General features: G+C 37.3%; 1 protein-coding gene across 4 annotated transcripts in view; it reads right to left on the minus strand.

Annotated features, from left to right (window-relative positions):
* grin2bb (glutamate receptor, ionotropic, N-methyl D-aspartate 2B-b) overlaps positions 1 to 23,106 on the minus strand; it is a 112,026-nt gene that overhangs the window by 57,587 nt on the left and 31,333 nt on the right. For all 4 annotated transcript variants that reach the window (XM_079615883.1, XM_079615882.1, XM_079615885.1 and 1 more), the window contains one exon: positions 18,009 to 18,611. In XM_079615883.1, the coding sequence (XP_079472009.1) occupies positions 18,009 to 18,611 (603 nt within the window). The remainder of the gene's footprint in view (positions 1 to 18,008; positions 18,612 to 23,106) is intronic.

A 23,106-nucleotide genomic window follows, 5' to 3' on the forward strand; every position in this document is an offset into this window, starting at 1 on the left:
AAGAGACAGCAAGTAACACGTTGAATTAAACGTTACATTTTGAAGTATAAATATTCCAATATTTTTTTACAGTGACAAATATTTTTTACACACAGTGTACACTTTAAAATATATTTAAAATCTTTAAAATAATTATTATTAGTAAAAGTACATTTACTCAACTAAGAGCTTTTATCCAGTGACTTACAAGTGAGAAATATAACAAGCAATTTATCATACAATAGTAGATAAGTGCTTTATTTTTTAATACAAAATTTACTCTCCCTAATTCCCATTCCAGCGTAATTAAACACCTTTGTTTTCTTTTACCGCAATCAGTTTCTTAATTAATTTTGATATCAAAATAATGTATTATTATTATACTAGTAGTAGTAGTAGTAGTAGTATGTTGTTAATTCAGATTTCAGCAAAACTGTCTGAGCTGCATTACTTAATGCCTGCAGCATTTACCACAGCATAACCAATCTCTCTCCCTCTTTCACTAACCCTCTTCTTACAGCTGTTATCCTCTGCTACTCTCCTTATCTCTGCACTTCACTTTCTTTCTTTTCATTTTTTTGAGAGAGATAATTATTTCTTTAACTTTCGCTTCAAGGAAGTCCATCTCCATCCTCTCTCTCTCTCTCTCTCTCTCTCTATCTCTCTCTCTCTCTCTCTCTCTCTCTCTCTCTCCGTTTATCTCACTGCACTATATTTTTTGCTTGAATTTGAATATCTTTCCGCTCTGACACTTCCTGACTAGGGACAGCTGCACTGTCAGTAACAGTAACAGGAGAGAGAGAGAGAGAGAGAGAGAGAGAGAGAGAGAGAGAGAGAGAGAGAGAGAGAGAGAGAGAGAGAGAGAGAGAGAGAGAGAGAGAGAGAAGGGTGTGTATATGGAGAGATTTCTAATTCAAAGAGACATGCAGTGTTTCCGTGGCAACGTGGTTTCCATCGTTACGTTCTAGCTAAAGATGCCATTAGAGTGAAAAAATACTCCCCACACACTCACAGAAACAAGCACAATCTGAAACATATATATGCAAAATCACATTCAAATGCTAACAGACAAATACACATTCAAACCCTACAGAAAAAAAACATGGAGCAATTCAAAATTTTACATTTTTGAAGAAATCGGTGGTTTTTGCCAATGCAAATCTCACCGCCACAGTGCCAGGGTTTTATGGGCTGCTGCCAGGGAATAGCTTTGGGATTTCTAGTGTTCAGGATAGTTGCTTACTGGCTCAAGTTAAACAAGCCCAATGATATTCTGGTCAATTAAGTTTACATTCATATGTAACATAGGTTTAAAGAATAATTTGCTCAAAAATGAAAACTCTGTCATGATTTACCCACCCTGTCTCATAATGCTGTCAGCAACACACGTGTGCAAAATATCAGCAGTATGTAAAGACTGTGTGTGTGAATCTATCGTTGTGCAAATTTCTGCCATAATTTACTCATCCTCATGTATGTCCAAATCTGTATGCATTTTAATTTGTTTGATATTTTGAAAAATGTTGTTTTGGACCCCATTAACTTTCATTTTATGGACAAAAATATTCTTCAAAATATCTTTTGTGTTTCACAGAAGAAAGAAATGCATACGGATTTGGACATACATGAGGATGAGTAAATGATGACAGAAATTTTACATACTGCTGATATTTTGCACACGTGTGTTGCTGACAGCAGTATAAGATATTATTACATATTTATAGGGAGTTTTTTAATGCTGTGCTGGTATAACTGCATGCATGACCATATAGTGTTTGTTTGACCCAAGCAATGTATCTTTGCATTCGTTTTGTGTTTTATGCATGCATGAATATGATTCAGAAGGAACGACGCTTGTGTTAAAACAGCCGCTGAGATACGGTCATGCCACTGTCCCTCAGCCAACAACACAACGGAAAGTTCCCTCGCCTAACATCCTTATGTGTGTGAGTCTGCGTGATGGGTCTTTACAACTGCGCTGTCAATCACACTTCAACAACCCTGTGTGTTTTAATAAACAAAATGGGTGTACAGTAGATCTTGGCTTGAAAACGATAATAATTATGACTCTGAAATCTGATTGTATGAGCCAACTTTCTCAAATAGCCCATATCTGTGGCTGCGTATATAAATAACTGTTTTCTAGTTTAATATATTTTTTAAAATGTGTTCCTTATTTCAGATTTTATTGTAATTTATTCCTGTGGTGGCAAAGCTGAATTTTCAGCATCATTACCCCAGTCTTCAGTGTCACATGATCCAACAGAAATCATTAAAATATGATGATTTGCTGCTCAAGAAATATGTATTAGTATTATTAGTATTATCAATGTTGAAAACAGTTGTGCTGCCTCAATTTAATGTATCCTACCTGAATAAAAGTAATTTATTTTAGAAAAAAAAATTTAATGACCCCAAACTTTTGAACAGTAGTGTATATAAATAAAAATGTCTAAAATGTAATATATAATAACTTGAATTACCAAATTCCAAACTGAAATGAACTGTTTTAATCATATTGCCATTTTATACAGGCAAACTGCTTCATGCTGTGCCTAATAACAGCCATTAACTGTGGTAAAAAATCATTGTAATGCACAGCATCTCATGGATTTTTGCTTATACCGGCTCTTTGCATTCGTGTGTGTGATGAACGAGAGTGTGTTTTGGGCTTGATTTATTCCTGTTAAGTGTGTTGTTTTGGCTGCACTGAATTGTACGTTCTAAACACTGTGGTCAGTGTGTGTGTGTGTGTGTGTGTGTGTGTGTGTGTGTGTGTGTGTGTGTGTGTGTGTGTGTGTGTGTGTGTGTGTGTGTCTCTCTCTGGTGGTGAAAGTGAAGTGTTATTCTGTCAGTGCCAGACTACATGAACATGTGTGTAAGTGTGTGTGTGAGTGTAAGATGAGAGAACTGTCTGTCCAATTAAGCAGCTGCCTCTCTCTCACCCTGAACAAAAGAGCATGGAGCTAAACGGTGACACACACACACACGCTTTGACAGAAGCACTTTGATCTTACGGTGCCCTAACAAACACAAACAAACAGAGTCAGACACTGACAGGACCTTTCAAAACCAAAGTCACCCAAACGCAATACCGCATACACACATCTAGGTTTGTGTAAAGTATCTGGTGTGATTGTCACAATGACATAGATCACACTCACAACCTGATATGATCTTTATATCGCATAAAGGTAAAACAGTCATACACACACATGCGCGCACAGACCTTGTGATCTTTGGCATGCCTGGTGTCTTCAAATTTTCCCCCTTTGATCTATCAGACACTCTCACACTTGGACTCCTGTGATCTCTGAGGAGAGCCTTACACACACACACACACACACACACACACACACACACACACACACACACACGCACAAAGGACAGCACACTGTAGCACTTCCAAGTGACTTCAAGAAGCACCAAATGATGAAAAAGAGGAAGAGTTAGAGACCAAGAAAGAGAGAGAGGTACTGCATTATCTATGCATCCATGGTGCATTTGTATAATAAGGGTGAATAAAGAATTCCAGGAGCCTGTCAACTACAAAGGAACAGAGGTGAGAAGAAAAGAGGAAAAACAGCAGAATGAAGAGAAGACAAGAGACAATTGGAACAAGAGACAAGATGAGAAGAAATGAGGAATGAGACAAAATGAGAAGAGAAATGAGACGTTGTGAGATAAGAAATGATACATGATGAGAAGAGAAGAGACAAAAAGAGACGAAAAGAGAAACAAGAGAAGAGAAATGAGACGTAATGAGACATGACGAGAAGAAATGAGGAATGAGACAAAATGAGAAGAGAAAATGAGACGTTATGAGATGAGAAATGATACATGATGAGAAGAGAAGAGACAAAAAGAGATGAGAAGAGAAACAAGAGAAGAGACGAGAAGAGAAATTAGACGTGATAAGACATGATGAGAAGAGATGAGACGAGAAGAAATGAGGAATGAGACAAGATGAGAAGAGAAACAAGAAGAGAAGAGATGAGAAACAAGAAACAAAGAAGTCAAGAAGAGACCAGATAAGAAGAGACGAGGAATGAGATAAGAAACAAGAGAAGAGACAAGAAGAGAAATGAGACGTGATGAGATGAGAAATAAGGCATGACGAGAAGAGACAAACAAAAAGCAAAGAGAGGATTTGAAACAAGACAAACAAAATAGAGAAGAGACTAGGCGAATGGAGAGGCTGAAGAGAAGAAAAGAAAAGAAAAATGAGACAAAACAATATGAGAAGCAAGGGATCAAGATGAGACAATACAAGAAACAAGAGAAAAGATACTAGGCTAAATGAGAAATGAGAAGAGAAACAAGGATAAGAATCACAACGAGATGAAACGAGACAAGTGGAGAAAAGATAGGTAAGATAAGACTAGGAGAGAAGAATAAAGAAGAAACAAGATAAGAAGAGTGGACAAAAGACAAGACAATATGTAGAGAAGAGAACAGAAGAGAGAAGGCGAGACAAGGAGAAAAAAGAAGAGCAAAGTCGAGACGTTTCAAGAGAGGAAAAGAGAAGACACAAGAAATGTTAGGACAAGTGAAAAAGAGAACAGAAGAGACAAGGTGAGACAATGAGAGACGAGTCAAAACAATACAAGAAGAGAGGTAAAGAGACAAGAACTGTTGAGACAAGTGAAGAAGAGAACAGAAGAGGCAAGGTGAGACAATGAGGGAAAAGAATGGCAGAGCCATATCGATACAAGAAGAGAGGTAAAAAGATGAGGGGCCCTATCTTGCACCGAGCGCAATTGACTTTGTACACCGACACATGTATCATTCCTATTTTGCACCCGCGCACAGCGGACTTTTCCCTCCACAGACGCACGTCGGTAAATTAGGGAATGAACTTGCGCTCGCGGGGGCGGTTCGGCGAAAAGAGGAGGCGTGTTCCGGCGCAAAAGTTCCCTGGTGCTATTTTCCAGTTTTAGAAAGCAATTGCGTCACTGACCAGGAAAAACCCAGTCTAAAGACAGTGGCGTGTTGCGCGTTAGTCATATGGTATTTTAAGGGCGCGTGCTTGGCCATAATGTAGCGTGTTAACGCGCATACACTTTGATTCTCTAATATAAACAGACGCAGCAGTTTTCATTTTTCCAAATCATACATTATTACAAGGAAAAATATTAAGATGTGAAAAAAATCTATCTAGATTAAAAAAAAAAAAAATCTAGATTAGGCTACACATTTACCCAAATTATACGCCTGTTTAACCGAAGCTAATTTGTGTGGGTTTCTCCCATTATCCCCAATATCACTTCTCTGTGTTTTACGGCCCTGACGAGAACGTCGGTCTCCTCGGCTGTGAACTGCTCCTGGCGTGCGCCTGGCAAATCCGCCGTTATAATAGCAATCCGCGTTGGAACAAGCGCGTCTGCTCTTAAAGGGAATGTGAGAGGACGCTCTGATTGGTTTATTTCACGTTACGCCCAAACCACACCTATGAATAATGAAGCTACTTCAGACCAACCCCTTTTAGATTTGCACCGGGCGCAAGAGGCATTTATCCCGCCGGGAAAATAGCAAAATCTCCCAAGACCCGCACACAAATTTACTTGCGCTTTGCACTATGACACTTGCGTTTCAGATCGTTAAAATAGGGCCCGAGATGTTGAGGCAAGCTAAGAAGAGAGCAGTAAGACATTTAACCAAGAGACGAGATTGAGAAGTGAAGCAAAGAGATGAGACAAGAGATGAGCAGAGGACGAGAACAGCAGAGAAGACTAGACTAAAGTGATATAAGAAGAGACAAGTCAGAGAACAATTCAATGTAAAAGTGGCTGAACAGTTTTGAATCAGACCCATTTCTCTTGTCCGTATACCTTCTCTGTCTTTGAGAAAGGTTTTTGTTCCTCAAGTCATTCACAAATGCTGCGACAAGAGCCACAGAAGGAGAAAAACAGATGAATTAAGAAATAGAAATTGGTTCAGGAGAGAGACAGCATGAGCTCTGTGCTCAGCATCTGAGTGCAGCACGGGCTTTATCTCCATAAAACTGATCGGCAGAACACTATAGCCTAGCAAACCCCAGAGTGTGTGCTTGTTTGTCTGTGTATCTGTGTCCCCGCGCAAGTCTAACACCACCAGCCCGTCTGAGGATTAGACCCAAACTCCCTAGCAACGGTCCGAACGTGCACACCGACACTCGCCTCTAATACAGCTGACTCCACGGGGCGAGAATGAAGGGATGAATAAGTAACCCGTTCATCAATTTTTGGCCTTCACCTCTCAGCGCTCACAAGCGCCTTATTGCTCCCCACTGCAACAGCTGGGAAACAATGATGATGGTTTAATACCAGGGGCTTAGGACAGGATCTAATCAACAGCCTAATCACAGAGAACAATAGCGCCGTCTCTATCTCCCCAACGCAGAATGTGAATTCGGGCTGAAAGACAATGCATTTCACTGGCTGCAGAGCCCAGAGAAGTGACTTTATTAGCCTATGTTGGAGACACGACAAAAGTATTTGTGTATGCAATTTAAATTGTTGCTATGACGAGGCATTGCAGAGGAACAATTCCAACTTCTTTGGGCTCAAGTTAAGCTGTATTCACAGCACTTGTGGCATATGTCAATAACGACAGAAAATAATAATGACTCGCACCTCGAAACAAGCAAAAATGTAGGTTAGAGTAAGGCAATTACTGTGCACGTATATGACACATGGCAGTAAACTTTACAAAAGGCAAAGTATGTGTAATGTCTTGTAGTAATACTTTTGAAACCGAGTATTTTATTTTAGTCTTGTGTAATATCCAATCTTTCAACTTTATTTTCATGACAGGTAAAACAGGTAAATATAATAATTTTTCACAATTATCTCAAGGTTACCAGATAGAGAGGTGGCCAGATTTACTAACAGCTTGCGCCAACACAAACCCTCTTTTGGCGTAAAAAAAACTACTATCAGGATCTACTAAAGACACGCAGGGAAAAATTTGCGCTGAGAAGGCGTGGACAGTTATTTTAGCGGTTGACCTTATTGCATATGCATTTGTAGGAGTTTCCCTTTCAGACACAAAATGTATGGTAGGAGAGTATTTAAAAGAATAACGCAAGGTGATTTACTAAGGTTTGCACTAGTCAATTTATTGGTATTTGCACCATTATTTACCGCCCAAAAAAAGCATGTCTTAAACCAGACGCTAATTTGCGCTGCTCTTAGTAGATTGTGTTGGTCATTATGGAAATGATCCGGCTGCGTCTGTGTTTTATAATTTGTGTGTCGTCAGGGGGTCACAAGCAGAACTTTCCACTCCCGTCTGCCTTTTTTTTTTGAATTGCTAAGCTAATTTCCCCTGTTTAGTAAATCTGCCCCTTAATCTGTAAAACACTGATTATATGGAACAAACTCCAATCACAGGAATTATATCTATAATGCATATCCATAGTTTATCCACCTAGAAAGATTTTGCTCAAATAATCAGGCCTTTACTTAAAGACCCCCTGTGGTCATGGTGGTGTGGTGTTTTTAATATGCTTTAGGACAAACTATGTGCAAATTCATAAGTCAACACCATTGAACCAAAGACAGTCTCAAAAATGCGCTTTGAAATCGCTGATGTTTCTGACGTCAAAAACTAATCATGTCAACGTGTGGGCGGACTTTAGCATATCATTAACTATGACCGCCCTGAAGTCTCAAGAGAAGCCAGGTTATCCCAGTGTATTTTTCTGTTAGTAAGAAAAATCGGCTAGATTTAGAAATATAGCGGTTTATGATGTATATTACGAAATTATGATGAACATATGAATATATGCTTTTCTCCACTGACGTTGAGTTGTTCAAAGCATTTCTAAGGATGCTGATTTTCAGAAGGCAGCTGTCTGACTCGAAGATGGCGAACGGGAACATGGTTGGTGTAACATTAGCAACACATTATTACCTGTTTGACAACATAGTCAAGCAAAAAGCTAATCATATTAATTACCGTTATGTGTCTGACCAACCCGATCTCACGGCAATTCGTACAGATTTTACAAGGTGGCTAATTCGTACAAATTCATACAACCTCACTCGTACGATTTTTGCTAAATAGTACCATATTTTCAGGACCAAGTCGCACTTTTTTTCATAGTTTGGCTGGTCCTGCGACTTATAGTCAGGTGCGACTTATATATCAAAATTAATTCATACTGACTAAGATGAACCAAGAGAAAACATTACCGTCTACAGCCGCGAGAGGGCGCTCTAGTTAGCGGAGTTGTTCAGAAGCGACACCGAGGAAGAATTCAATGGATTCAGTGTTGTGGAATGAGATCGCGGGAGCTTGGTGAACTTGTTGATTACTGGTAACTTGTTGGACTCGCTGGCTTATGTTAATTTAGCCTACTCAGCCTCCCAGGTATATGTTCTTTATGCTATTGTGTAGCTGAATAACTGTTAATGTGTTACGTTAACATGCCGGACACCTATTCAGCCTGTTGTTCTGTGTGCTATTGTGTAGTTGAATAACTTGCCTTTCCAGATTAAATGTCTGTTCTTGGTCTTGGATTTTGTGAAATAAATTTCGAAATAAATGCGACTTATATGTTTTTTTTCTCTTCATGACGCATTTTTGACTTATGCGACTTATACTACGGAGCGACTTATAGTCTGAAAAAAACGGTACATATTTTATGAGTTGCCAAATTTGTACGAATGACCAACCAGACCCCGCCCCTAAACCTACCCATCACTGGGGTTTAGACAAATTGTACCAATTCGTACAAGTGAGGTCGTACGTATTCATACGAATTAGCCACCTTTTACTCACTCGTACGAATTGGTTGCGAGATAGCGTTGGTCTGACGTTGTAAAGAGTTATAAAATTGTGCAGCGTTTACCTCAGTAAGTTGGCCGAGTGAATCTCTGAGCTGGTGTGAGTGAGTGGAGACGGGGCTAATTAGCATATTCATGAGTCCGCGTACACTAAACAAGGCAATGGTGTAGAGTTGCATTCAAGCTATTTTAAGGCATGAATCATTTTTTTTCACAGGAAAAAACATTTAAATATGTAATGTTGGTGTTCGAAGATGAGTTTTAAGGGATACAATTATTAACTACAGGGGAGCTTTAATATTTCATGTAAGTGCCTTGAAAATATAGCTTCACATTCTTTCCTTTTAACCCTCCAGATTATGTATTGTATTTTTTATTTAATAATGTTTTTTGTTCTCAAAATTATTCTCTGTGGAAATCAACATTTCACCACAAGTGCTGTCTTGTACTTGCATTCAACCAAGCCACACTGAGGCTTAAAACTTATATTTAACTTTTATTATGTACCACACTGTACAATTTCCTCCACTTCTCCCATGTCTGCCCTCCCATCTGAGCAGAGAACTTTGAAGAGTGTGTGTTTAATGGTCTCTTAGCCTGAGCGCAACCTTTGATTCTTGCTTTGGCCTTTCAATAACTCACAACCTGTGTTCCAATTCACAGGGTCCCTATGCTGTGCTTACTGCTCCCTACACACTGAGCAGTTCACTTCATTCAAAAGAAACATGGCTCATTTGGCACAAACACTGGAATGCACAGGTTAGAGGTTTTATGCATGACATAAACTCATGTAAATAAATATAATACTATAAATATAAAGATTATGGTCATACTTTCATACATACGTACAACAATTGAAAAATCCTGAAAAAAATGTAAGGTTTCCACAAAAATATTAGGCAGCACAACTGTTATCATCATTGATAATAATGAGAAATGTTTCTTTCATATCAGAATGATTTCTGAAGGATCATGTGACACTGAAGACTGGAGTAATGATGCTGAAAACTCAGCTTCGATTCACAGGAATAAATTACATTTTAATATATATTAAAATAGAAAACAGTTATTTAAAATGGAAGAATGTTTATTAATAATGCAGTTTGATCAAATAAATGCAGCCTTGGTAAGCATATGAGACTTCTTTCAAAAACATAAAAAATGTCTTACCAACCCTAAACTTTTTTAGTTTGTCCATACTCAAATCCCTAAATTTTGTTTTAAATGATTGGGAAATATGGGTTAATAAGGCCAACCATAACCCTTTTTTAACCCATGAACAGAAACCAAACCTGAGGTGAATAAAAACTATTTCAGTGCCCAAACTTCGTGTATAAGCGGCTTACACCATGAATGGTGGGTGAATTTCCCTGCCCACTCCCAGTAAAATGATATATCGATGCACACTTGTTCCCTATACCGACTACATTTATATGCAGAGCAATTGATACGTTCTAACTCTCCTCTTCTGCCTTTTCCTGACTCCCTCGTTTTCTTTCTCTCTCTCGCTTTCCTTCTACATATATATAGAAATGTATGTAGCAGCGGTTGCCATGCCAACGCATGCAGCCCACAGAGTGTGTTTGGGGTTGGGCAGAGAAAGACAGAAAAGAAAGAGAGAGTGGAAGAGAGAGAGAGAGGGTGTAAAAGTAATTATTAAGAAAAAGACAGGGTTGAAAACACTCTTCAATCCCCTCTATTTAACCACCACCTCCTGTGGCATGTCACACATCTCTCTCGTCCGTTCACATGCACAATGCATTCGCTCCCCCCATCCGTGCTCGCAGTAGCTCTTTTATATTCTCTCTTTCTCGTTCAGTTTGTCCTATACACATCTTTTTTGCCGCTCTGTGATCATTCCTTAATGCTAAATTTCTCCAAAAGTCACGTTTCATCTCTTTCAGTGTTTTTTTTGTGTTTTTTTGAATGCCTCGATTTAGATGTAAGCGTGTTGTAACTGCATGTTGAGTGCCTTCCTCTTCCTCTGTTTCACACCCACGTGTTTCATTTTAAAACAGTCCCCTCTTCCTTTCCTCTATCTCTCTCTCTCCCACCCTAGTCTTTTTCTACCTCCCTCTCCAGCTGTCATATTCATCCTTCCTTCTCTCCATCCATTCTTGCTTTTTGTTTTTCGAGTAGCATTCACTCGTTTGCAGTTTGATTGGTGTTTTCTTGCATTCAGACTTAGAAATGATGTAAAGAAACGCTTTAACTAAAGGGGCTTGACATTTGTGGGGCTCCACGTCTGAGGCAACGTTGAAAAACTGGGATTCAAAAACCAATTTAAACCTTGAAATAAATGAAAAGGTTTATGTTTTTGTAAACCAATGGAACATTAAGACGCACAATAGAGAACAGCTGAGAATCTGAATGGTCAGACGTTCTTTGGGTCGATATTAAATCACGCTGAAAAACATGATCATCAGGTTTTGCTCAAAACTGCAGAATAAATTCAGCTTGAGTGCTGCTGTCATTAAAACATAGAGACTCATGGTCGAAAATTGAAATTCATGGTCATTTTTCAATTCACCCTTTCACTTAAATTACCATAACAATAATATAATTTTAATTTGCTATACAAAGTTATTATATACACTACCATTCAAAAGGCTGCATTAAATATATCAAAAGTGACAGTAAAAAAAGACTATATATATTTTACATAAATACTATTCTTTTGAATTTTCTATTCTACAAATAATCCTGAAAAAAAAAATGCACAAAATGTTTTCAGAATGTATAACATTAAGAAATGTTTCTTGAGCATCAAATCAGCGTGTTAGAATGATTTCTGAAGCACCATGTGACTGGAGTAATGATGCTGAAAATTAGGAATAGTAAACAGTCATTTAACATTTTAATAATGTTTAACAATATTACTGTTTTACTGTATTTTCACCAAATAAATGCAGCCTTGGTGAGAATAAGAGACTTCTTGCAAATTAAAAAATCTTACTTTTGAATAGTATAGTATAAATATGAAAAATAAAACATTTATATAAAAAAAAATATTTATCTATAATGTTTTTATTTATAATGTTAGAGTGGAATTCAATTATGTTTTATTCTAGGTTTAAACCGTGAGTCGTAGTTAAACCCTGTCGGATGTGATGTAGACGTGCACTAGTGCTTTTCTACATTAGCAGTGTGTGATCATAACTACTGTATTCATGAGATCGTGTGACACCAGCGAGAAACAGCACTGAAACATGGGTCACAACACAAGTGTTCGCTTGCAGTCTGCAAATGCAAAAGTGTTGCATGGCTTCCCCTGCGATGCTGACAGCAACAGGCTTTCAATCAAAAACACTTCTTTTTTTCAGCAGTGTCTAGATTTTTGGAGAGGTGGACTTGAGGATCATTTGAAACAAGGCACTGATAGTATCAGCCTGACATTGATAGCATCAGCTTTCAAAACACCATCCATTAGTGAGGCCACCAGTGAAAATATTCCCATTTTACACCACAAGATAGTAGTCCACACCACAACTACAACAATACAATCGACAGAGAGGAACGATATCATTTGAATCACTTTCAGCAGGATTTTTTTCCAGCTGATGAACGATAAATAAAATGACAGCCAATCAGAATCCATCCTGCTTTAAAGAGCTTGAGCATTTAAAGCGGCAGACGACAAAACTGCAGCGCAGATACACAGAAAGAAGTCGTCCGCTGGGGTGGACGCTAATACTTATTGTTATAGTTAACTTTATAGATATCATTCTTGGTGTGAACGGGCCCCCAGTATTTGGTTTGCCCCCATGCAGCACTCAAGAGGAATTCACATGCCAATGTCATAAGTTCGCTTATTTGATTAGTGACTGAGAAATATTGTAGAATCTAAAATATAATTCTGATTGATTTTATGTCATAATGTTTCTTCTTTTAAAAATAAATGTAAAGATAAATAGTTTAGTCAGAAAAAAGTTAGATTTTATAGTAAATCTTTTTTATATTCCCATTTGGATTAAATTTCATTTATTAGGTTAGATTGTTTCCTAGTTTTTCAGTGTAAAATTCTGAAGCCTGCGGTGTTGTGAATCAGTGTTGCAGAATGACAGACTCTAAAGTGACCACAAATGCAAAAAATGAACTCACGCGGATTCACAACAGTTTCAACTGATTAAATAAAACATTTGGAAAAAAGAAATGGACAGATGTGGCATACTAAAACATAGCAGACACAAATGACTGAAAATGCAAATGCAGAAGAGAATGCACTGCTCTCTCTCTGTGTGTGTGTGTGTGTGTGTGTGTGTGTGTGTGTGTGTGTGTGTGTGTGTGTGTGTGTGTGTGTGTGTGCGTGTGCGTGTGCGTGTGTGTGTGTGTGTGTGTGTGTGTGTGTGTGTGTGTGTGTAATGTGTTGGATGAACCGGCCAAGCAGGTGCATCTAAACTGTCCCTGCTATACTCAACATGCACATCTAATGCTTCCATGTGCCAGTGAGAGAGGCTGGTTTTGCATGTGTTCCCATTAAGCATGAAATTAGCAGTGCGACTGCGCTCGTTAAGTATCCCAGCGCTCCTATGACTCCCCATTAACACTCGCGCACGGAACAGATAAGCCAGCACAATGCTTGCCTAGAGTTAGTATAGTGGACGGAGTCCAACGTCACGGGGTAAAGTCACATAATTAGAAACAAGTCTTAATAATGCTTATAATGGCTTATGTACGTATACTAGAAGACTTTTTTGTTTTGTTTTCCCATTTCTGCCTGTATATAATACAAATCTATAAATCTCCATCAACTCCACTGCTCTTGGGAACGAAGAAGAGTCATAAAAGAAAGATAACAGTGCGATTATGTATGTGTGGTTGGATGGAAAGGCATCAAGCTTGGTAAAATGTTTCCGCTAATTCAATTAGCCCCTTATCGAGCTCCTCAGTGGCTTACGAGAGGATGTGGCATGTTTTAACAATCCTTCACCAACACTAAAAAGAGCTCCTCTCCTTGTAACACCCTGCAGATATGGCAAAAAATAGATCTAGAACAAAGAGATTGCTGACAGACGAGTTGAACATTCCCAATGCGTTTAAAACGGATCTATGTACATCTAAAATTAATGGGAGACATTAAAACCGCACAATTAAAAAAGTAAGTTATTGTATTTTGCAAGTCATGTCTACTTTAGCACCAATGACCCATGATCATGCCATTAGGGAAATCAATCATTTGGCAGTTCATTCTGAATCAGTCTCTGGTTGATTTATTCCAATGGATCATAATCACAATTCATACCAAAACCGACAATTAAATTAAAAAAATTAAAAGTCATAATCAAAATACAAGAACACGTCCTGTGCGAACGGCTGTTTAGTCAACATATATATACATTTTTCTATTTAAGTTTAATTTAGTTCAGTTTGTTTAATTTTGTCATTTTGTTATATGCTTTTGTCATTTTCATTAGTTTTTATTTTTATTTTATATATATTATATATTTATATATATATTTTATATATTAAGTTTCAATTTCTTTCTTTTTTTTTTTTTTTTGATTAGATTCAACTGCAACTACTGGTCACTGCATAGAGTCCAGTACAAAACAATACAAATGCATCTAACCAAAAGTGCAAACAGTAGGCCTAATACAATAAATATACATATATATATAATATATTTTAAGGTGCATTTAGGATGGAAAAGGTACACCAATCAGTGCAGTAACTGTAAGTAACTGTATATACGGAAGATGCTCTAATATTTTTTGTAATTTTAGTACTTCGACTTATTTTTAGTTGGTTTCCAATGCAAATATTATTTTAGTATTGAAATATTAATCGATTCCAACATAAAAGTATAATATGTATATATTATTATATTTACATATTATATATATATGTGTGTGTGTATATGTATATACACACATACATGCGCCCCCCCCCCCACCCACACACACACACACACAGGCAATATATAGGCTATATATATATATATATATATATATATATATGTATGTATATATACAATAATATATATATACACACATATATTATATAAAAACAAACTTTTATTTTAGAGTCATTTAATCATGATTGATCTACTTGACAGCACTTTTTTTTTTAAATAAGCTTAAGTTTTTTATCCAGCATTTATAATTTGTTTCAGCTTTATTTCATTTAAAACATTTAAAAAATATATTTTTGTACATTTTAATTTTAGTTAATAATAACAACAATGGACAGTAGACCTGTGATAAGTATATTCAATGATATGAAATTAAAAACCTCTAAAGACACTTTTGCCTATTATTCAGTGCTTTCATCTGCCACAACAAAGTAATTTCTAAGAATTTTCTTCATACTGATATATGTTTAATTGTGAATCATTTATTTGTTTATATTTTTAGTCTCCAGCATGACAATATATTTAATGTTCTCAGTCAAGCCTAAAATTCATCCAGGGAAAAAGTATCACGTCCACCGTTCACATTTCAATTTTCAGTTCATATCAAGCATGATTCTCTGTGTCACTTCAACCATCTGCAGCCATAAACATCAAAGAAGCACCAATCAGGAAAACTGATCTGAGCTGCATGTTCAGTGAACTTCTTCTTGGAAATAAACTGCAGTCTGTGTTTGGATAAATAGTGTCTCTCTTGAGAAAGATAATGGAGCCTGTTCCATTAAAGCTGAGGTTGTTCAGGACGGGGGTCACTAATTTACCACCAGGTATCAGCAATAATGGCTGCCCCCTCGAACACCCCGAGAACACTGGGTGTACTGAGTTTCCGAAAACTGTTTAAAAATAAGCCTCCTTGGGACGGCCGTGATTATGCACGCAGCTGCAAAAAGCTTGCGAATGTTGTGTTAAAGTCTAGGTAATATTTGTCTGCACGGTGTATTTAACACTATCTGTGAGTGTCTGCAGTTATCGTCCCCATCTGTTTCTCCTTTTTTCCAAGATGACAAAATAAATGTACTTGACTCCCTGTTTTTTACTGTGTGGCATTTACAAAAAGTCCCTCTGACATTTCCTTCTCTTTCTGCACTTTTCTCCCACCCTCCGTCTCATCTTTTTTTTATTACCTTCTTTCTTATTGGCCAGAGAGAAGAAAAAAAAACCATTGTTTTTTGAAAAACAAATCTACATAGCTTTTATTTTCGTCTAATTTTCTCTTCCTTTTTCTGCCTCTTTGGAACAGTCATCTTAATGAAGCACGTTGCAGGTACTTCACGACAGCACTGACAGTACACAGCACTATGCGTCCTGTCACATCTCTTTCCAGCACTTCAGACCTCCACTGACTTAACAGCAGGCAGAAGTCTGCTACACAACTCTGACCTTGGCGGAAAAGAAAGAGAAAGAGAAAGAGAGGAACATGTGGATGTATGTGTATAAACATGCATGAGAGGAATCAAAGATATTGAGGGGGGAAAAGAAGAGACAGTGTGGCTCTGATCCAAACCCGAGTGAGTCTACTGTCTACACTCTCCAAGCATCCTAATCAAACGCTCCCTGGAATGATCTGCATACACAACTTACTGCCACTCATCTGTAACCAGTGTAAGCTTTATGTGAAGCACGCAATGTGTCTTTAAGGTTAGTTATCTAAACATTATGGTTAAAGTCACCATGAAATCAAATTTGGCCATTCTTGGTTTTTCTTAGGAATATTTGAGGATCATTTTAATTAATCGAAATCTTTAAATCAAGATAACTTCCCTTCCCACTTGCAGCTCCCCGGCTAAGACAAATATATTCTAGGAACGTTTTGCTAAAAACTTAATTTCTGAATTAAATTTTAAAACTTCAAGACTTTTTTTTTTCTTGGTTATGCTAACGTTAAGGGAACATTACTTTTAAATGTTCTCTGAACAAGAAGTAACATTTAAAATATGTTAGACAAATGTCAAAGTAAAAGGTTTCAGGGAAAAATTTACACGAACACACCCGGAGACGACGGAAAAACATAAGGAGAGCATCAGCTTTCATTTCTGCTCTGACAGCCACAAGACCAGCCGAACGCTGTGAGTGTGTGTTAGAAATCAGGAATGGTGAGAGAACATTGTGCTTGGTACGTTTTTTGTCTTCAAACTAAACTTGGGTCTTCAGCCGACAAAGTTTAAATCCTCTGGCTAGCGTGCTTCCCTTAGTGTTCACGCATTAGGTCAGAGAGAAGGCTTTTGTGGCTGTTCGAATGCATTCGACCACATGAGCGTCTACACTACGAAAGCAATCTAGTCTAATGTGTTTTTGACTATCTCTAGAAGTGGTCGAAAGTGGACAAGCTCAAAACGTTTTGGGCAAATGTTATTTAGCGTCGTATAAAAAAAAGATCAAAACTTCCATTTCATGCTGACTTAAAAGACAAATATAGGCCCTATCTACATGAATGGAGAAAGACTTAAATTCAAAACTGTATGTTAAAAATATATTTCAATTACATTTTTCAAATCAGCACTAAACAACAACAATGGTATCGTCACCCCATTCATATTTCAAAGAGTGGTTTATCTTGTCATACCTGTATTTGTAACTTGAATGTTTGAGTATCTGCCTCCAGTTATTTTAGCTGTACAAAAATGTTTTGCATAACAAGGTAGATAAGTAAAAAAAAACGTACATTAACTTTTTATCTGCACTTTTCAATATATTTTAATATACATACATACATACTGACATATATACGTGTATATATCATTCAAATATATTGAAAAGATTGATCAAATTCCCAAATACAAACATATTAGCAAACAAGATTATAGGTTTTATTCAAGTTTTATTCATTATTTTAAACAAGGATTTATAGCATTTATTCATCTTTGTTAATGTTAGTTAATTGTTCATTGTTTGTTCAATGTTCAAATTTGTTGGATCACCGTGCGTACATGATGTTAACAGATATCATCTCTGATTTTAAATATTAGTAAATGTTGAGATTTACATTAACTAAGATTAATAAATGCTGTAGAAGTATAGTTCATAGTTAGCTCATGTTAACTAATGTAGTTAACTAATGGAACCTTTAAAAGTGTAAAGTAAATGTACTAATATTAAGAAATAAAAAAAATGACATTATGATTTATAATCAGCAAATCTTTCGATTATGCAAACCATCTGGGAACAAGCTTGACTTCCTTGATCACAATGCATTCTGGGATTGCTTTATCCACTAAAAATGCTTGTGATGTGTTCGAGAATCTGTCGAAAATTAAGTTTCTTATACAGGCAGCAAAATGCATCCTCATCTGAACAATCTTTGCACCTAAAATGCCCCAAAAATGTGTAGGTAGCAGTTATGTCTTTCATACCTTGGCGGCCATGATCATGGAAGAGCCTCCGCGGATGCCCAGGATGGGGATGTGCGTCTGAGCCGAGATGAAGTCCAATATCTGGGCGATGGCCTCCTGATCGGTATCGTCCCCAAACACCACGCCCTGGAGCCAGTTCCGTGACATTAGAGCACAGATGCGGTTTATGATACTCTTGGGGTCGGTTTCGTTCATTGTGACCAGCTCGACTTTAGGAGAGAGAGGCACGTGTAGGAAGTCCTCTTTCTCCAGACCTTCAGAGAGAGACACCTCGCTGGAGTTTCCCACAAGGATCACCGCAATGCTAAGGCCTTGAGTAAACTTTGGTGGCAAGGGAGGACCCACTGGATTGACTCCTGGTGGAGGATAATGAGGAGGGCTGATGATCGATTGGCCTCGCTCGCCGCCGGGCGTCCCGATCCCGCCTCCACGGCGAGACTCGCAGGTGGGGAAGAAGAAGAGAGAGAGGAGAAGCAGCGAGAGGGATATGGTCGGTTTGGAAGAGGAAGCGAGGGAGACGAAAGACAGGACGCGACGGTCGGAGAAAGGGGAAGAGGAGAGGTGGAGGCTGACAAGCATGGCGGAGGAGTGAAGATACAGTCCCTGCAGACAGAGAAAAGAGGAGAGAGGGAGACAACTTTAGTTTGGGAGATGAATTCGCATCAAATCTACATGATCTGAACTTGACTCTGGCTGGTGAAAGTTGAGTCGCAGTACACAAGGAAAGCTGTCGTTTTAAAAAGAGCATGTGTCCTCATTTCAAGGGTCTGTCCTCTTCATTATTGACGCATGTTGGACAGAAATCACAGAAACAGTCTTTAGAAATGAGGTCATTTGCAGCAGTAAACACACTTACGTTTATCTAAGGACATGCAAAAGTGCTTCTAATGTTTTTACAATTAGAGCTAACTTTTTCCTTCAAAATTAACAACTTAAATGATGAGCGAGTACATCATTAAACCATCTTGCCCCTAATCACTACGGTAAGCCTATAATTATTTCTTTTAAGAGAGGTCAGGATGGATTTAGCTAATTTACTAAAAATACAGTTTTATAGTTTTTAATTTTACCTTTAATAACATCCCAAATGGAGGTTTTGTCTAATCTGAGGACAATTGTGTCCCCAAATTATCACTTTACGCTTTTTATACTGGGGATTTGCCACTGACATCAGTTGTTTTTATCCTGAGCTAACTAATGCTATTTTCTGTCCCTTATGGGGACATTTGGACCCTACAGTGTAGACAAAGCCTGGCCTACACATTCATGCACTTCAAAAAAGAGCTCAAAGAGTTCAAATAACCTAGATTGTGAAACACAGTGAGAGAGAAAAGTAACTGTGTGTGTGTGTACAGAGAGAGAGAGAGAGATAAATAGGGAGAGTAATGTGTGCACAATGAATACCAAATGCAATCAGATGAATAAGATACAAGATGATTTATCAGCAAACAGCATATTCTCTCGCACACAAACAAACACACACACATAGTAAGTGACATTGGCCAGTTATCTTTCTGTGATGTTTTTCAGGAACACTTATTGTTATTTAGAGCCCTTTTCATTAGCAGAGGTGTGAAACAAGTTAGTCATTATTAGGGAATACGTTTCTGTCTGTTTGTTAAAGGTGCAGTAAGCGATTTTTGAAAGTGGATCGGATCGACCAGCACAACACTTGTAGCCAATCAGCAGCAGGGGTGTATACACTCATGATGGGAGAGGATAGCGAGTGAGCAAGACGGAGATTTTAAGAACGACTGTAGAAAGAGAAATGGCTGAGAGACATTACAAAAGAGGAGCTTCTGTGCTGCTGACGTCTAACAACGAACTCTTGATTGTATTCTTGTGTACTGTATGTTTATTTTTTGTCGTTCCTTGTCGTTTGTTCGCCATCTTTGTTTTTTTTATTTTTCGCGAAGCATTATTTTGCTTTGCTTCAGCTATGATAAAGCTCTCATCCACACTTCCATTGAGTGTTTGTGCATTTTGGGGGAGGAGCAATGAAGGGAGGGTTGTGTTTGTTTGGGTTGATTTCAAATATCAACATTGTTCCTCATAAATCGCTTACTGCACCTTTAATGATGGAATTTCTGAAACATACTAAAAAACACAAAATTGTTTGATTAGTGCAGTTTCATTTCTTGACATTTTCCATTGAAACGGGAATTTGCGCAGACATACACTACCGTTCCAAAATTTGAGGTCAGGAAAACTAATACTTTTATACAGCAAGTATGCATTGATCAAAAGTAACAGTAAAGACATTTATAATGTTGCAAAACATTTCTATTTCAAATACATGTTAAATCCTGAAAAAAAATCATCATGGTTTCCAAAAAAAACTATTACACAAAACAAAGATTTTGAACATTGACAATAATAAGAAATGTTTCTTGAGCAGCATATACTGTAATAATGATTTCTGAAGGATCAAGTGTCACTGAAGACTGGAGTAATTATGCTAAAAAATTCAGCTTTGCATCACAGGATTAAATTACATTTTGAAATATATTCAAAAAGAAAACTCTTATTTAAAATTTTTATAATATTTCACAATATGCATATTTGATTAATAAATGCGGTCTTGGTGAGGAGAGACTTCCATTTTGCGTGCAAAAAGCATATTTTTATTTTGCAAGCGACAATAAAAACATGTATTTCCTTATATTAGAGTAGATATTTAACCAGTAGCATCCTATTTTTGGAGGGTAACAGACTAAACGACATGCCAGCTAACAGCCACAAAACTCATTTCAAGGGTCTTTAAAGAACAGGTAAAGAAAAACATGGTGGGTGAAGAGGAGGACAAAAGGATGAAAGGACAACATAAGGGAGGCATTGCTCGGAAAGAAAGCAAACACGCTTGAAAAAGGAAGACTGCTTTTACAAGGCTAATTATTGGAGGTTTGTCAGTGCTAATTGCAGGTACACATGCTAATTGTGAATTAGCTCTCTATGCTGCAGACGAGAGAAGAGACGGAGGAGGACACAAAGTGTGGGAGGAAGAAAGAGAAAGAAAGAAAGAAAGAAAGAAAGAGAGAGAGAGAGACAGAGAGAGAGAGAGAGAGAGAGAGAGAGAGAGAGAGAGAGAGAGAGAGAGAGAGAGAGAGTTGAGGAGAAATGGAAAAGTATGAAGATGAGCTGCAAAAAGAAATTGAAAAAAACGGAAAAGAGAAAATTAGAAGACTAAACGAATGAAGCAGAGGAAGACCGAGAGTAGTGACGAAAAGAGAAAACGTTCTAATAATCAGCTCATTAAGAGGAAGTAAGCAAAGTGAAGCACACAGATCGGAAGATAGGGAGATAGAAGACTAGGAGAACAGCAGCTGAGTGAACAAGAGAGGGAGGAGAGACTAAGATGCTCTATTTGGCTCTGCCTCTCATTTTAACAGCACTTGGTTTCCATAGCAACTATTCAAATGAACCTTCCTCCACACACACACACACACACACACACACACACAAACAGAGACTTCTATATACAGACACAGTTATATAGATTTTGTGGTCTTAAAGTCCATAGTAACACCTATTCACAGCCTACTGAAAAGGGCATTTTAGAGACACATTGCGAACATACATGAAACCACCATCTCTTGCAATAATACTAATAATACTAAACATAAATAAATTAAATAAAACACACACACCTCCCACACATTTTCTCCTAAGGAGCTCAAGGCTCAATGTCAGCTCCAGGAATGTTTTTTTCAAAATGCATGTTATAGAACCGTCTAAAAAATGCTGATTGACAGCTGGGATATCGCCGGATACACACCAATGATGAGTAGCAGACTTCTGAAAGTTCTCTCTTTGTGTTCAGGTGGCTTTAAGTCCAGTGTACATCCATGTTACTGTTTCATTAGATTTTTACACAGTTTCTGGGTTAAAAGCATGAGGAACAGCATTTATACAATCAAGAAACGAATACTCTATTACTAGTATATTACCATACTATGTCACATCAAACGTAAAAACACGTTTTCAAATGGAAATAAAAACTATTTATCAAGTCATTCAAATTTTTATTCTAATTAACTACATGATGTGCCGATTAATCAATCTTATTAATCACAAAATGATCACACGTCAGTTTTGGCTGAGAAATTACCCCCAAAAGATAATTTAAAGTCATTAATGTGTTAAATGAGAAAAGCATCAAAAAGACATTATAAAAATAATTTTTGCACTTTACTTACTTTAGAAAGAATGTATTTTTATTTGATTCAACATTTAGGCTACAACGGCCATGTTTTTTTTGTTTTTTTTTCATAAGCTGCATCTGAATTAGTATTTAGATATATTTACAGTCCGTAGCAGCTCAGAGGTGGCCTGATTGCATTTACACTTCAATTAAAATTGCATAAATAATGATATGGGATTAATAGGTTTTAAATGTGTATTTTATAAATATTCTGGAAATATGAAATTATTTTGTTAATAAAATTATACTCTCAATAAGAAACCAAAACTGCCAGTAGGTGGCGGTAAATGTCTTAACGAGTAAGTCGTTGAGTATTTCATTAATTCAATTTGTTCAACAGGTCGATTCATTCAGGAATTAAGTAAATGGCTCCACTTATGAATGGGCCACTGAATCAATACTTCACCCCATTGATTTGCTAAAAACGCGAAGTCATTCAGAAACGAAACACTCCTGTCTGTTGCTCGGAGACACACAACAGTTTTGCACAATAGTGGCTTTATAGGTAATATTTTCGTAGACAAAATTGAACAAAAACAGTCAATATTGTGTCTAAAATATAACACAATATTAACTTCTTATTAATTGGACTGTTGTATAAAATCAATATCACATTTGCACTGTGTGACAGCATTCATGTGATATTGCTTTTAAAGGGATAATGAAATGAAAATTGCGTCATCATTTACTCATCCTCAAGTTGTTCCAAACCAGTTTATTTCTTCTGCTGAACACAAAATAATTATTTTGAAAAATATGGTTAGCCAAACAGTTGATGGACCCCATTGACTTCCATAGTATGGAGGAAAATAAATACTATGGAAGTCAATGGGGTCCATATCAACTGTTTGGTTTGTGACATTCTTCAAAATATCTTCTTTTGTGTTCAACAGAAGA

Source organism: Phoxinus phoxinus, assembly GCF_949152265.1.
Source record: "Phoxinus phoxinus genome assembly, chromosome: 6".
In the NCBI taxonomy this organism is placed as follows: domain Eukaryota; kingdom Metazoa; phylum Chordata; class Actinopteri; order Cypriniformes; family Leuciscidae; genus Phoxinus; species Phoxinus phoxinus.